This window comes from Trematosphaeria pertusa (assembly GCF_010094035.1).
Source record: "Trematosphaeria pertusa strain CBS 122368 unplaced genomic scaffold BU26scaffold_14, whole genome shotgun sequence".
In the NCBI taxonomy this organism is placed as follows: Eukaryota; Fungi; Ascomycota; class Dothideomycetes; order Pleosporales; family Trematosphaeriaceae; genus Trematosphaeria; species Trematosphaeria pertusa.
Window position 1 is genome coordinate 1,289,063 of NW_022987225.1, and position 13,219 is coordinate 1,302,281.

At 54.9% G+C, this 13,219-nt stretch overlaps 6 protein-coding genes across 6 annotated transcripts; 4 read left to right on the top strand and 2 right to left on the bottom strand.

The window, feature by feature from the left end:
- Positions 1-158: 158 nt before the first annotated feature.
- Positions 159-1,964, top strand: BU26DRAFT_554060 (uncharacterized protein; the record flags this gene model as incomplete). The annotated part of the gene is made up of 1 exon (XM_033832248.1): positions 159-1,964. The coding sequence occupies one exon, from the start codon at positions 159-161 to the stop codon at positions 1,962-1,964; it is 1,806 nt and encodes a 601-aa protein (XP_033680027.1).
- Positions 1,965-3,101: 1,137 nt separating this feature from the next.
- BU26DRAFT_522714 (uncharacterized protein) lies at positions 3,102-4,131 on the top strand. The gene has a single exon (XM_033829848.1). The coding sequence runs from the start codon at positions 3,165-3,167 to the stop codon at positions 4,077-4,079; it is 915 nt and encodes a 304-aa protein (XP_033680028.1). The 5' UTR covers positions 3,102-3,164; the 3' UTR covers positions 4,080-4,131.
- A 146-nt stretch (positions 4,132-4,277) lies between these two features.
- Positions 4,278-5,129, bottom strand: BU26DRAFT_608486 (alpha/beta-hydrolase; the record flags this gene model as incomplete). The annotated part of the gene is made up of 1 exon (XM_033835848.1): positions 4,278-5,129. One exon carries the CDS (start codon positions 5,127-5,129, stop codon positions 4,278-4,280), a length of 852 nt encoding a protein of 283 aa, XP_033680029.1.
- A 561-nt stretch (positions 5,130-5,690) lies between these two features.
- Positions 5,691-7,783, top strand: BU26DRAFT_491197 (trichodiene oxygenase). Its single transcript, XM_033826076.1, has 5 exons — positions 5,691-5,927; positions 5,975-6,121; positions 6,172-6,560; positions 6,642-7,234; positions 7,315-7,783. Exons 1-5 carry the CDS (start codon positions 5,720-5,722, stop codon positions 7,472-7,474), a joined length of 1,497 nt encoding a protein of 498 aa, XP_033680030.1. The 5' UTR covers positions 5,691-5,719; the 3' UTR covers positions 7,475-7,783.
- A 361-nt stretch (positions 7,784-8,144) lies between these two features.
- BU26DRAFT_463883 (NAD(P)-binding protein) lies at positions 8,145-10,401 on the bottom strand. The gene is made up of 4 exons (XM_033825150.1): positions 10,148-10,401; positions 9,042-10,091; positions 8,656-8,994; positions 8,145-8,603 (listed from the first exon to the last, which is right to left on the bottom strand). The coding sequence occupies exons 1-4, from the start codon at positions 10,199-10,201 to the stop codon at positions 8,187-8,189; spliced, it is 1,860 nt and encodes a 619-aa protein (XP_033680031.1). The 5' UTR covers positions 10,202-10,401; the 3' UTR covers positions 8,145-8,186.
- A 745-nt stretch (positions 10,402-11,146) lies between these two features.
- On the top strand, positions 11,147-13,074 carry BU26DRAFT_522717 (uncharacterized protein). Its single transcript, XM_033829849.1, has 4 exons — positions 11,147-11,508; positions 11,554-11,673; positions 11,724-12,097; positions 12,154-13,074. The coding sequence occupies exons 1-4, from the start codon at positions 11,347-11,349 to the stop codon at positions 12,608-12,610; spliced, it is 1,113 nt and encodes a 370-aa protein (XP_033680032.1). The 5' UTR covers positions 11,147-11,346; the 3' UTR covers positions 12,611-13,074.
- The last annotated feature ends 145 nt before the right edge of the window (positions 13,075-13,219 follow it).

Consider the following 13,219-nt stretch of genomic DNA (forward strand, 5'->3'; position numbering starts at 1 on the left):
TCTATAGTTAACACCGACTTCTTCAATCCAACAAGGGCACATCTCTACCTCTCGATCGATATTGCATCCCCAAAAGCAACCGGACCTGGCACCAATACGCCGCGGAAGTACTAGTGATCGCTGGAGCATCCTTTCGGCACAATACATCCAAGGTCCGCATGAGTAAAAACCAGAGAGTGGAGGAGTTGTCGTACGAAGAGCAAATTGAGCTCGCTATGAACCTCAGCATTCAGAGCAAGCAAGAGGAAGACCAAGACGATGCAGTCCATGTTGCTCAGGTCATCAGCCTCCACACTGATCAGGTTGAAGAGCATGTTAGGCTTGCTCAACAGCTCCAGCAAATAGTGATTGCAGAAGATGATCTTCCCAATCCGCGACGGGGCAGCAGTGTTGACGTCTCCAGTTCCTCCAAAACCGACCATCCCATCACCCATTTGATCGACCGAAGCCTTCGCTCCCCACCAAAGGCGTCATTTCCGATGCCCGGTGCTTGGCCTCCATCTCCAGCAACATCGCGTCGAACAGCGTCTTCACTGTCGACCCCTGGTAGTGTAGTTTCGACTCAAGCTTCGACTTGGGATCTAGCCGAATACGCAGAGGGCCCACCTTCGACGGGTGCGGCTCCCCATGTGACCAACTACATTTACAACGGCGACTACCACTTCCACCCCACGATCAATGTGAATGTGGCGCACAATCGCACTTCAGCACGTGGCTCCGATAGCCAAAACGAGCCGCGTTTGCACCAGAGCGCCGGAGTTCGAGGCTTATACGAAGAAACGACCCCTCTACGACACCGTAAACAGCCTGAACGCTCGTCTAGCACGCGCGACCTCCTGAAGCGGACCTTGACGAAAGCACTCCTACTCAAGAGCGGTAAAGTCCCACTGAACGATGGACAGGAGCACGATGAGCTGGAACAGCCATCGCTTTCTCGGCGCATGCAATCGAGAGCAGTTTCACCCAGACGGTCACCACACGAAGAGGAAGATGTGTCATCCGACCGTGTTTTCGAATCCTTTCAATCAGCCCCGAAGTTTTTGAGAAAGAAGCACCCCGCGGTCAACGACGAATTAGATAAGCACCATCTACTTTCCCGATCGCCCTCCTCAGTCTCCCGGGCGTCAATCCAATCAAAGCATTCGAGGGGTCGTGGCAGTACGCGGAACCCGGATGCGGAGTCAATCGCAGGTTCGGAAATTCGCCACTCGCGGGCCCACACTGCTGTGGAAAACCCATTTGCTGAACCGATCATGCATTCCGACTCCCATTCCTTGCCGCGCACTCCATCGCCGATGGATGGACATCAACGCCGGCGCCGTCATCGTCGCCGGCGCCGACATGCTAGTGATTCCCCTATCCGAGAGAGTTCGAGAGGAAATATGCCCGAACCTGAAGACCCCTTCCTCGACAGCGGATTCTGTGACGAGTCAGGACTGAGGGGCTTAGAAACGCCATCCACTCCATGTCCTCCTCGACGACCGGTAGCTTCACGCACGAACTCATCCTTGCGAGGAGAAATCTTCCCCACTCCCCCATCATCACAGGGACCACCGCGAAGATTCAAAATGCACGGGCGGTTCGAAGCCACGGTGTCTGAAGCCAACACACCTCAGCCGCAAGGAGACGTCGTAAGTATCGACTCAATGGCAGTTGAGATGGCCTCACCGGATCGAATTGCGCATGAGACCGGCTACTTTCGTCCGCATCCGCCTCTGAATCCGGACCTGAATCTTGTTCCACCCGGCGAGCACCTGGGGAACAGGTATGACACTCAACCGATGAGGGACCTGGGCAGACATGGGGGCCAGGGCAATGTGCCCCTTAGGGCCACGGAGCTTCCGCAATTTGGGATGGCGGCGAACGATCGGGGAGAGCGGGACTCGTTGGCGGACCACACCCCTGAGACCCGCGCTAAGAAATTGGAGAAGAGGAACCAGAAGAAGCTGAGACGGATGGAGTGATGCGTGGATTCTTCCGGTGTCGATGGAGGATGTCTCCCTTCTTATTAGAGCTTGGTGTTTGCATTTGTGTGAAGTGGCTTCGTATTGCTGAAATTCGAGTAGCAATGGCCTACGTAATCGAGTTTGTTATAGCATAGTTAATTAACTTTAAATTATGCATTTTTTTCTTCTCGTGGAAGGAGAGACACTTCGTCGTACGAACAAGTAGGATACGCCGCGACTCCTGCAGTACGGTATCTTGGCATAGTTCAAGTTTTTAAACTCACCTTGATGTAACCCCGGCGGAGAGCACTCCATACTGTACCGAACGTTCCACCAATGTAGCAATTGAAGACATACTTACACCCCTTTAGCCGCTGCACCCTACCGCCCTCTTCGATGGTATTGGTACGCGATAAGTTCGGCCGCTGCAGAATAGGGCGCGGGTTAACGGTGGCACATGGCGCCGATGTCAAGTTCCAATTGAACTGTCCGCTAATAGTGCTCCCCCTGCGGCCGGGGGGATAGACGCCCGGATCGGAACGTCCATCTGGCCCGGCTTCCCAGGATGAGAATACAGGCCTTTCGAAGATATGCAGTCTATCCTCGTGTTCTGGAATGCTAATACGATGGCCTGAGATAATACACATGAATACGGGTATGGCTTTGCTGATTAAGTTGATATCTGGAGAGGTTCTTGGACCGTTGGCCTCGCCGTACGTGGGTGCGGCAATTGCCGTCGGAGGGAATGCTGGGCTCATCGAGCTAGATCTTGTAGACGCTCTAATTAAGCAGCTGGCAAGAGTTCAGCGCACCGGATGCGGTCACTTTTGGAGCAGTCCGCAGTGGGGGATGTGTCGTGAGTCTGTTTATGCGGCATGTCTAAGACGGAGTACGAGAAGCGTAGTAGGGAAGCCGAAAGACAACGTGAACCGTGGGTCCGGATATGGCTCCCCTAAATATATGAGTGCCCGCGGTCCCGGCTCAATGGCTGGGTCGAGCGCGAAGAGCGCTGATAGAGTCGACGTGCGGGCGACCGCCCACTAACGGCGGAGAGTTAGCCGGTCCGGGAATCCGGGTCCGTGCACCGGGTCCGTGCACCGTGCCCCGTTGTTGCTGCCTGTTTCGCCTCTTCCTCCTCCTCTCCATATATCACCAAAAAAAGCCTCTTTCCATCTTACAATTACGGAGCGTTACACCAATTGCTCCCGGAATATCGTTATGTCGCCTCAAGGGACAACGAAGATGGAGAAGCTGGAGGACTGGGATTGCATCGATGGCACGGCTTCGCCCGATCCGGCCATCCTCAAGGAGCAAGAAGCGAAGAAACCTATCGAAGTATCGGATTCCGTTTCCAAGTGGTCTAAGATGAGTCACTCCGAGAAGCGGAGCGAGAAGAAGAAGAAGTACACGGAGTCCAAGGCGCGAGAAGACTTCAGACAGCAATTCTCGGAGCTCGAACTCGGACCCTCCGGAATCTCAATCACGGACGGTGCATCCTGCGCATCTTCACCAGACGCCGAAACCATCATAAGAGAGCTAGGGTATGCGGGAAATGCATCTGCACTGCCGCGATCGCTGCGTATAGCCGTCAATAATCGCTTCACCCGCGCACAACTCGCCAAATTCAAAGACGATGCCGAACTCAACTTCGCGCACCCGCTACCCTACTTCTTTTCCGGGTCTTTCATCTTCCCGGCATGCATGCGCGCTGTCACAAACGGAACCACGCTTCTCTCGGTTGCACAGTCAATGACACCTGCATTGCTGCGCGGATACAAACGGTATCCCGTCAAAGAGCGGCCGTATCCTGCCATGCTCCCCTCAACAGATCTGGAGGACAGCGTATGGGGCATGCTTGTATTCGGCATGTTGGACAGTCAGCGACGAGCTATTCATAAATTCGAGAATGGAATGTTCGACTTGAGAAGAACGGAAGCGGAAATCGAACTTCAGGGCGGCGAAAGAGTGGTTATCGAAGTGGGAGTGTACGTGTGGAACAGATCACCAGAGAGTCTGGTGAAATTGGAAGAAAGGAAGTGGAAGATTGAAGACTTAATGGGGAGCGAGTGGTTCAATGCAATCATCAAGAGAGCCGAGGAAGAAGAGAGGCTATTGGAGAATCATGCGGCATAAAATTGTGCGTAAATCAAGATAATATATACCTGCGGGGCAGTTCTTCCATGCCGCCAATGATCTGAACTGTTCTACATCCCCGCGACCCAGTTCGTTACAGCGGTGCCCGAACCGCGACAGCTTAGTCTGCTTCCTCGCGCTCCACTAACCCTTCTCCCGGCATAGCTTCTCAATCCAGACGTCTGATGTTGGTGAAGGTTATAACCCATCCAGGAATTCTAACAGATGCTCCGTTACAACATCTGGAGCGTCAAGCGGCGAGAGATGGCCCGTCTCAGCGAGGACCGCAACCTTCGCCTCCGGAATGCGCGCGCACACCTCCCTCTGCACCCTCTCAAGAGGCTCCACGATGTCTTCCTCGGCCGCTAGCACCAGTACAGGGACCGCTATCTTTGCAGCAGCCTCAGACACGTCCTCTGCCATCGCGTACGCAGGCCACGCCTCCCGCGCCCACTTATTCCCCTGCAACATATCCCCGACGACGAAATTGGGCAGGTCGCGTGATCGAAATGTTGCCGTTAAGACGTTTCTGGCTACGAACATCGCTGAGTCCGGGTCATCGTATGCACGGAGCTGCTGCTTGCGCATCTCAGGCGGGAGTACTAGCGGCGTCGGCGGTGCTGGGCTAACAAGGACGACTCCGAGCAAGACGGTTGCTTGGTCGCCTTTGCTAGCACGAGAGCATAGCCGGGCCGCCACAAGCTGAGCAACTTTGGCACCCATTGACATGCCCACGAGGACAACCTTGTGGAGGTTCAGCGCCGCGATGACAGCCTCGACGTCCCTGGCTAGCGCTTCAATGGAGTACGCATTTGGGTCGGCGGGCCCTGTGGAGCTGCCCCAGCCACGAAAGTCGAGCGCAACACTCGGATAGTGTGTGGAAACGAGAGGCGTGACGAGCGACCAGGTGCTGGCCGAACCACCCCAGAAGTGGAGGAACACTACGCTGGGTAGTTCGTGCTGGATAGGGAGCCCTGGCGGCTCGGAGATAACGGCGTTAATCTTAACGTTGGGTTGAACTTCGATGAGCTCTGTTCTTGAGGACGCCATGTTGGGCACTGGTTGAACGGCGGGAGAAGGACGCGACGATCCGTTCGCGCAGCTTTTTTCCGCTGAATTTGCTGCTTTATATGGCATGCCTGGTTAACGGAGCGGCTGCACTTTGTAAGCTCTGATCGGCCTACATGTCGGCACGGAGATAACTTCCGATCCGATATCCGCCTGCCGTTATTGCGGTCCGCTAGCTAGCCAAGGGCTGGACTCTACAGGATAGGAGGCGTTTCTGTTTGCTCTTGAAGAACCTGAGGCATGTGTACCTCCATCATAGCCACATTTTATAGGACCAAAACCCTGCGATTACAACGTCGATTTCATCTAGCGCTTGTAGGTCCAAGGAAACCGTTGCAGATCGGGTACAAAAAGCATCGATTTTGCAAAAGGGAACCTGTCCGACTGTCGCCTTCGAGGTTCCGGTAAGCTCACTTGCGTAATTCTTGCAGATCCATTGGCAGCATTACCGAGGCTTCCTTCCTTAGCGCTTACGTCAAAACCGCCAAGGTACGTTGCATTTTTCTGGAAATTCTGTTTCTTGAGAAATATATCTTAGAAAACAGAAATTTCAACCCCTCCCGCAAGCCGACATGGATTTCAACATCAGCCCGCGTATGTTAGTTGGAGCGGCCATCGCGTACTACGGGACTCTTATGTTCTACCGCTTGTTCCTTCATCCTCTGGCTCGCTTTCCCGGTCCAAGGCTAGCGGCCATCTCGCGCTGGTACGAGGCTTACTATGACGTTATTCTAGATGGGCAATACACTTCAAAGATTGCAGAGCTTCACAAAATATATGGTACTTCCTCTCAAACAGCTTCCGCATCAGACTTTGACCTTGAACAGGCCTCATCATCCGGATCAGCCCTTACGAGCTACACGTCAGCGACCCCGCATTCTTCAATACGCTCTATCGCACGGATGGACGCTGGAACAAGTATTCCTGGACGTACGATGCCTTCGGGGCCAAGGGCTCCACTATCTTCTGTTCAGGTACTGCATCTCACCTCATTGGCCCTGTCCCCATTAACTCCCCTTCGCAGATCACGATGCCCATAAGGCTCACCGCCGTGCCATCGCCCCATTTTTCTCCAAGTCTAATGTTGCTGCACGGGAAGATCTACTACACCGAAACATCGAAAAGCTATGTCAGCGCATTTCCAAGCTCGCTGGAACCAGCTTCAACCTAGGAGCAGCCATCAGCGCCTTCACACGAGACAATGCCAATGAATTCATTGTTGGTAAAGCTTACAATGAGCTCGAGCTGGAAGACTTCGGTATCGGATTATCTATCGCGTCTCAAGGCGCCGGCGTCTTCTGGCGCACGACGAAGCATATACGCTGGTTCGGCCCCGCATTGAGAGCGATGCCCGTCGACTGGGCCATGAAGGTGGCAGATGAAGGCACCAAATCCTTCCTGCGGTATCTGCAGGTGAGCTATCATTGACTATGAACAAGCAACTTCGACTGCCACATTCTATACAGCTCTCTTGCTTAGCACTGACTTCTACAGCAATCCGAACAGGACACGCGAGATACTTTGGCTGCTGCAGCGTCCTCCTCCCCTGACGATAAAGTCCAGAACACCATAGTACACGCGATTGTTCACTCCGACCTCCCAGCCGCGGAAAAAACTTTCGACCGCATTTTTGAGGAAGTAGCTACCGTGACTGGTGCAGGGTTCGAAACAACCGCCAACACCATGAGGCTGATCCTATTCCACGTGTACACCAATGACGGGATCCTAAGACGTCTCAGAAAGGAACTCGCTTCGCTTCCAACTCACTCTTCCAAGGCAAATGCGTTGAAGGAGCTGGAGCAGCTGCCCTATCTCACGGCTGTTTTAATGGAAGGCATGCGCCTGAGTCCTGCAGTCGCCTCACGAGCGGCGCGTATCACGGATAAGGACCTCTTCTACAACCACTGGCGCATTCCTGCCGGTACACCCGTCGGAATGACTACTCTGTTGATGCACACGGACGAGAAATTGTATCCTAATCCAATGCGCTTCGAGCCAGAGCGGTGGATGGACTCTACGGCCCGGAGAGCAGCCGCCTCGAAGTATGCCCCCTTCTCGCGAGGCACAAGGATATGCCTCGGCATGCAGTGAGTCCATTAGCCCTATCCTTCACCCCCGTGTCCCCGTTTCCATGTCAATATGGCTGATACGTAGGACCACCATGCAGTCTAGCGTGGGCAGAGATGTACTTGCTTCTTGCTGCCCTAGTTCAGCGCTTCACCTTTACGATTGAGGGTGCCGCGGCCGTTGATTTCGAGTTGGAGAAGGACAATTTTGGAATCGGCACCAAGGCTGGATGCAACTTGATGGCGCATGTTGCTTCGTAGGAGGCTCGATATCGCGCGGTCTTGCGGTGGCTTAGTTTGCGAATGACCCTGCCCCTCGGTCATCGTATGTGGAAGGAATTCGCCGATAATGCGTTCACCTCCGACGTGAACCACCATCGTGTCGTGGCCTAACTAAGGCATCTCCGAGAAACCGCCAGCTGAAGCTGCGATTTACGTGCTACGTATTTGCAGTTCGACCAGGGTGGCTCGTGTTGGCGGAGTGATGGGTTTGCGCATGGGTTGTGGTAGGGAAACGTGCAGATGCGATGGGGAATAAGACTGGTCACTCTTCACCTATAAAGGTTCAACCGCCATGACAACTCCACCCCTCCCGGCCTCTGGTCACATTCCCTCACTGATATTTGGTCACTGGGACCTGAGCCTCTATCATATGCCTCAGGTGGCCGAATCTGATCATTGATGACAACACAGGAAATTCCATCAAGGCACTTCATTATATCCTCGTCGCACCTCGGCCTTCCCGATAAAGGAACACATTTCACCGCACCAGTGCTCTCACGCCCTTCACTCAGCATCGACGTACTCCACCAATCTGAGCCTAGATAGTGACAGAGGCTGGGATGCTCAACCAAAGGCGCTGAAAAAAGACTATGCACGTCACGTGAGAGCACACCTGGGTAGTCGGGATTCTTCTTCAATGCTATACAAGCGAGTCTCCCTGCAGGGTTGGATTTATATGCCGACTAGCCGCCTAAAACATCTGCTTCAGTCCCTCAATCGTGCCCTTAAATCCTACGACCTCATTCCTGTCGATCCCTAGCTCCTCCGGCCCGATAAAGTCCTCGTTCTCCTCCCACGGATCACACATCTCACCGAACTTGAACTGCAGGCCCAGCTCGTTGCCAGCGGGTCCCCACAGCTTGGTCCACGCGTCAATCGTCGTTTCCACAAAGACGCCCTTTTTGCCCGTAATCTCGGACCATATGTCTATCATCTGCTGGAAGGTCCACTTTTCAAGAGCGACGTTGGTGTATTTGCCGTAGGCCTTGGCGCCTGCTGCAAGTACCTGGCGCACCCAGATGCCCGGGTTAACCGTCATGTCGCCGGATAGGAGGATCTTGGCGTCGGGCTTGGTGGGCATAGTCTGGATGTACTGGCCATTTTGGGGCTGCAAGAATTAGTATGGAGTGCGACTAATGAGGACTAGGGGCTCGGCATACATATTCAATGGGCTTGATGAGGGGAAAGAATGCCATGTTCTGCGGGTAGTAGCCAAAGTACAAGTACGTGGAAATGGCGGCCAGGTCGGGCAGTTCAGACTTGATGCGCGCGTCGACGTTGGCTTTGTAGTCCATGTGCGGTGTCAGCAGCTTGCCACGGAACATGCGCTTTGCACTAGGCGTCGTGGACCATATGTAGTGCTCGAGAGTAGAGGTGGCGGCGGCGGCGCGGGCAATCTTCATGCCCTGCTCTTCTTCGATTTCGCCGGCTTCATCCTGGGACTTGCCGCGGAAGAGATGCTCCCACCAGTTGGTGACGGCGAAGACGGCACGGACGCCCTGGGACGTTTAGTTGCGCTCGGGGGGCATTGGACATGCGGACTTACGTCAAACGCCTTGGTCAGCGATGCCTCGTCGTCGAAGCTGGCCTGCACCACCTCAATGCCCTCGGCAGCAAGCTTCTTCGCCGCGTCGCTTTCGGGATTCCTCGTAATAGCGCGGACCTTCCAGCCGGGCGTCTTCTTCATAATGTTCACGACACCGCCGCCCTGGCTCCCCGTTGCGCCCGTGACGGCAATGATCTTGGGCCCCTTGTCCGGTGCCATCTGTAGCGCACCCGGCAGCTCACTCCGCTCGCCATGTACCATGGAGAACCACGGCTCGTACACCTTTTCGGTCCGCTTCGCAAAGGCACCGCTCTTGTATCCGGGGTGTCCCCATTCATAGAGCCTGTCGTGCGCCGCCTCGAGCAACTGCCCCGTCTTGACATTGTCCTTATCTTCGAGGAAGGTGTCGTAGCCGGAGATGAGCGTCGACCGCAGCGTCATTTCGTGGGGCAAGAAGGCGGTGCTAAAGTCGGGCATGGCGGGCGTCTCGATGCCGCCAGGCATGACGCAGTTGACAGTGATGTTGTCCTTGCGCTGGAGCAGCGGACCCACCGTCCTGACCCACTGGTGTACAGCTGCCTTTGCAGCGCAGTACTCGGGGAAGGTTGGGCACGCGTAGATGCCAATCATGCTGCCCGTCACAATGATCTTGCCACCCTTGGCTCCGGGATTGTGTCGCATAAAGTGCGTCGCGAGCGTGGTGCCGTAGACGGCGCCCTTGAAGTCTACATCGGTGCACGTCGTGTCGGGCTCGGCTGGCAGGTCGTCAATGGCGACATCGCGGCGCGCAAAGTTGTACTTGGAGTCGCGGTCGACGGTACCGGCATTGGCAATGAGGACGTCGAGACGACTCCACTTGTTCCACACGGTCTGGAAGAGGTTCTTCTGAGACTCAAACGACGACACGTCACACTGGACGAAAATGGCTGACTCGCTCGAAGCATCAAGACTGGAAGCAACAGCTTGTCCTTCCTTTTCGCGGCGACCGCAGAGCGCAACTCGGTAGCCCCGCTTGTGCAGGTGCTCCGCCAGCCAGGAGCCGATACCGCTCTGGTGGGCGATGGGTCAGCGAAGGATTCTGTCGCATGCTGACAGGTCACACGTACCGTAGCGCCGGTGACGATGGCGACCTTGTGCTCAAACTGTTCCACAGAACCCATGATTTCGGAGACTTGCTGATTCTTGCGTATGATACTGGGTATCTCTTGCCACCGCCTGCAGGCGTCCACGGCAGCCTTATACTGTAGGATAGGACATTGGCAACCGCGGAAATGGCTTGCGTGTAGTGCTCCGCCGACGAATCAGTGGCTCCCCGTTCCCAGACCTCGTGTCGAGTCAAGGGTGCAAAGATCTTTTTGACGAGAACAGAAGCAAGGTCAACGAACGGCGGTGTGGCGTGCCAAAGTAGCGCTAGCAGGAAATGAAAACTGGGGGCTGCAGTTGGGAAACGGCGCTCAGCAAATAGTGTCCGACCTCCTTGCAGTAGATAAGGCCACTCACTCTTCAGGAGGTTGCAGCTTTGTTTTTCCTAGAGCCCCTCGCATGAGCATTTTCAAACGGGCCCCAGCACAGCCTCGAAGCCATGGCAGCTATCGTCTCCCGGCCGACTACCTCCACAAGCACGAGTTTTACAGCTGGAGGCTTCTAACCCGTCCAGTCGAATGCCCTGCTAAGCTGCAAGTACAGCGTCTTTCTGTTCAGGGCGCGTTCTTGGGTGGCTGCCATGGTCGCAGCCCAGCCGTTAGCTATCCGTCCCTAGTTACTGGGGCCGTTGCTAGCTTGACAGGGCGGGCCTAGCGGCATTCTTCCCTACTGGGTAGAGGGATCCGGGACTCTGGTTGTGCCGCCGAATTCACGTAACCGAAGCCTCTCCGGGGCTAGATCCAGCCTCACAAAAAGTAACTACCTCTGGGGCACAGCACGAGTATCCGTCACGTGAGAACCTGACAACTTTCTATTGGTCTGATTGGCCGAGAAAATTTCGGGTGACGAATTCTCGTGCTGTGCCCCAACTACGGTCAGGATCGGAAGAGCATTTCCCGCCTGAATTCTTGTCGTACGGATAAATCATGCTATCATCACCATTTGGGGGGAAAGATCTGCTGCCTTTTTGCTTCTTTTGCTCAAGGGTTCGTTTCATGGATCCCTGTGGGATTCGTGTACATCCAGTACATGTAGCAGCATTCCTCCAGTTGCTTTTCGCGACGACACCATGGAATAAAGGAAACGCTCTTTTGATTGCGCCTCGCTCGTTGGTGCTTGTCCCGTCCTTTACTTTCTACTGCCACTGCAGACTCAGCCCGCCATGGTTCAGACTGTGCCCATTGAGAATGGTAACCAAGTCGGCATCCTCGTGGCGTCCACCTTCTCCATATTCATCGCGGCCCTTTCCGTGGGCTTGCGACTCGTTGCCAAACGCATCAGCACTGGCGTCGACTACAGCGACTGGTGCATCATCGCCGCCTTGGTATTCTCGTCACTTCTCTTTATGGAGCACGACTGACGGTGCAAGTTTTGGAACACCGCCCTCCACACGTGCTGCATGCTGCTCGTCACCCATGGCGGCTTTGGGTTTCACACGATGGATATTTACCAGCGCTTTGGCCCCGAGACGGCCACGTTCTTCTTTAAAGTGCGTTCATCTGCTTGCAGAAAAGTATAGCAGCAATCTGACCCGTCCAGGGCATCATGACCTTCTCCATGATCTGGAACGCCACCGTCTGCTTCTCCAAGCTGTCCATCCTCTTCATGTACACGGCCCTGATTCCCATCCCCTCCATGAAGCAGTGGGCCAAGGGCATCGGCGCCCTCATCATTGCGTGGAACATTGGCGATGTCATTGCCGCCTTTTTGATATGCCGCCCTCTCGCACGCAACTGGGACCTTACCATTCCCGGCACCTGCGGCAGCCAGCCCAATTTCTACTTCGCCATGGGCGTCGTCAACATCATCACCGACGTTTTCCTCCTCGTGCTGCCCATGCCCTACCTATACCGTCTGCGCCTAGCACCGAAAAAGAAGGTTCTCGCCATGGGCATGCTCAGTATTGGCATCATGTACGCAACCACACTACCAGCTTGCTCTCCGAGGCTCTCCCACTGACAACAAACAGGACCTGGGTCATCACCATTTACCGCCAAACTCTTCTTCCCGGTCTCAACTTCGCCGACATGACGTACAGCGGCGTCCTCGCCACCATTCTATCTGGCCTTGAGCCCGCCGTCGCAATTGCCCTCGCCTGCATCCCGCTCATGCGACCCCTCCTTCCCTCGCACCGCCGCGCCAAGAATAACGCTAGTCAGTACGACTACTCGGGCAGCGGCGGCAGCGCAGTCTACGCAAAGAAGCAGTTGGGGAGCGGCAGCCGCGGCCCCTTTACTGAGCTCGACGATGCTGACGGTGACGACAGCTCCGAGGTCCAGTTGCAGCCCATGAAGGCTGTGCCTGAGGTGCAGATCTCGGCATATCCGCAGGAGAGCACGAGTGACAGAACTCCATCAACGGTGGCGCCAAATGGGGCGCCGATTTCACAGGCTATTACGGTGGAGAAGAGGTGGCGGACAGATTAGATATTAATGGCGAAAAAATTTTAAGGTAGAAAAAGAAGGCTGGAAGTACTTTTGGTTATAAAGTAAAGCTTATCACTTATGTTGTCGCCGACATGTCCGAGCGACTTGATTAGGACCCAGGCGCCTGTCGAATGACGATTCCGTCTCCGCTACCTACTCCCGCTCCGCATGTCCAGCACCCCAACCCTAGCAGCATAGAGTGCCCGGCTGGCGCCGTTCCCGCGACCTAGCGGGGTGTAGGTGGGGGCTGCGCTCGGGGGAATTTAGGCAGAAGCACTGAAATGTAAGACACAAGTTAGAGAAGGAAGCTATCAGCGCCTATAGATCAGAGTTAGCATTGAGCTTCTAGTCCTATATTTGCGTAGCATGTCCACGACATTGCCTGTGAAAGAATGAGCGATAGCCAGTCGTAGAATACCGTCCCTCGATCTTGTAACAGTTCCTCCTAGGTACCAGCCAATGAGACATCACGCAGAGCTGCCCAACGGACTATTGGCTAGCCACAGAAGGGTACGTATTTATCATTGCCCACCATATAATAGTCACACCAACCATTCTCATGAGAAGCGCACACACACGCTCTTGGTCCCAGACTATTTCACCATTAGA

Coding starts and splice junctions, on each gene's coding strand:
- BU26DRAFT_522717 (XM_033829849.1), top strand. CDS start 11,347: ATGGTTCAGACTGTGCCCATTGAGAATGGTAACCAAGTCGGCATCCTC. Junction 11,674..11,723: donor CGGCCACGTTCTTCTTTAAA/GTGCGTTCATCT, acceptor TGACCCGTCCAG/GGCATCATGACCTTCTCCAT. Junction 12,098..12,153: donor ATGCTCAGTATTGGCATCAT/GTACGCAACCAC, acceptor GACAACAAACAG/GACCTGGGTCATCACCATTT.
- BU26DRAFT_463883 (XM_033825150.1), bottom strand. CDS start 10,201: ATGGGTTCTGTGGAACAGTTTGAGCACAAGGTCGCCATCGTCACCGGC. Junction 8,995..9,041: donor CGCTGACCAAGGCGTTTGAC/GTAAGTCCGCAT, acceptor TAAACGTCCCAG/GGCGTCCGTGCCGTCTTCGC. Junction 8,604..8,655: donor TCATCAAGCCCATTGAATAT/GTATGCCGAGCC, acceptor TAATTCTTGCAG/CCCCAAAATGGCCAGTACAT.
- BU26DRAFT_522714 (XM_033829848.1), top strand. CDS start 3,165: ATGTCGCCTCAAGGGACAACGAAGATGGAGAAGCTGGAGGACTGGGAT.
- BU26DRAFT_491197 (XM_033826076.1), top strand. CDS start 5,720: ATGGATTTCAACATCAGCCCGCGTATGTTAGTTGGAGCGGCCATCGCG. Junction 6,122..6,171: donor CTCCACTATCTTCTGTTCAG/GTACTGCATCTC, acceptor TCCCCTTCGCAG/ATCACGATGCCCATAAGGCT. Junction 6,561..6,641: donor CCTTCCTGCGGTATCTGCAG/GTGAGCTATCAT, acceptor TGACTTCTACAG/CAATCCGAACAGGACACGCG.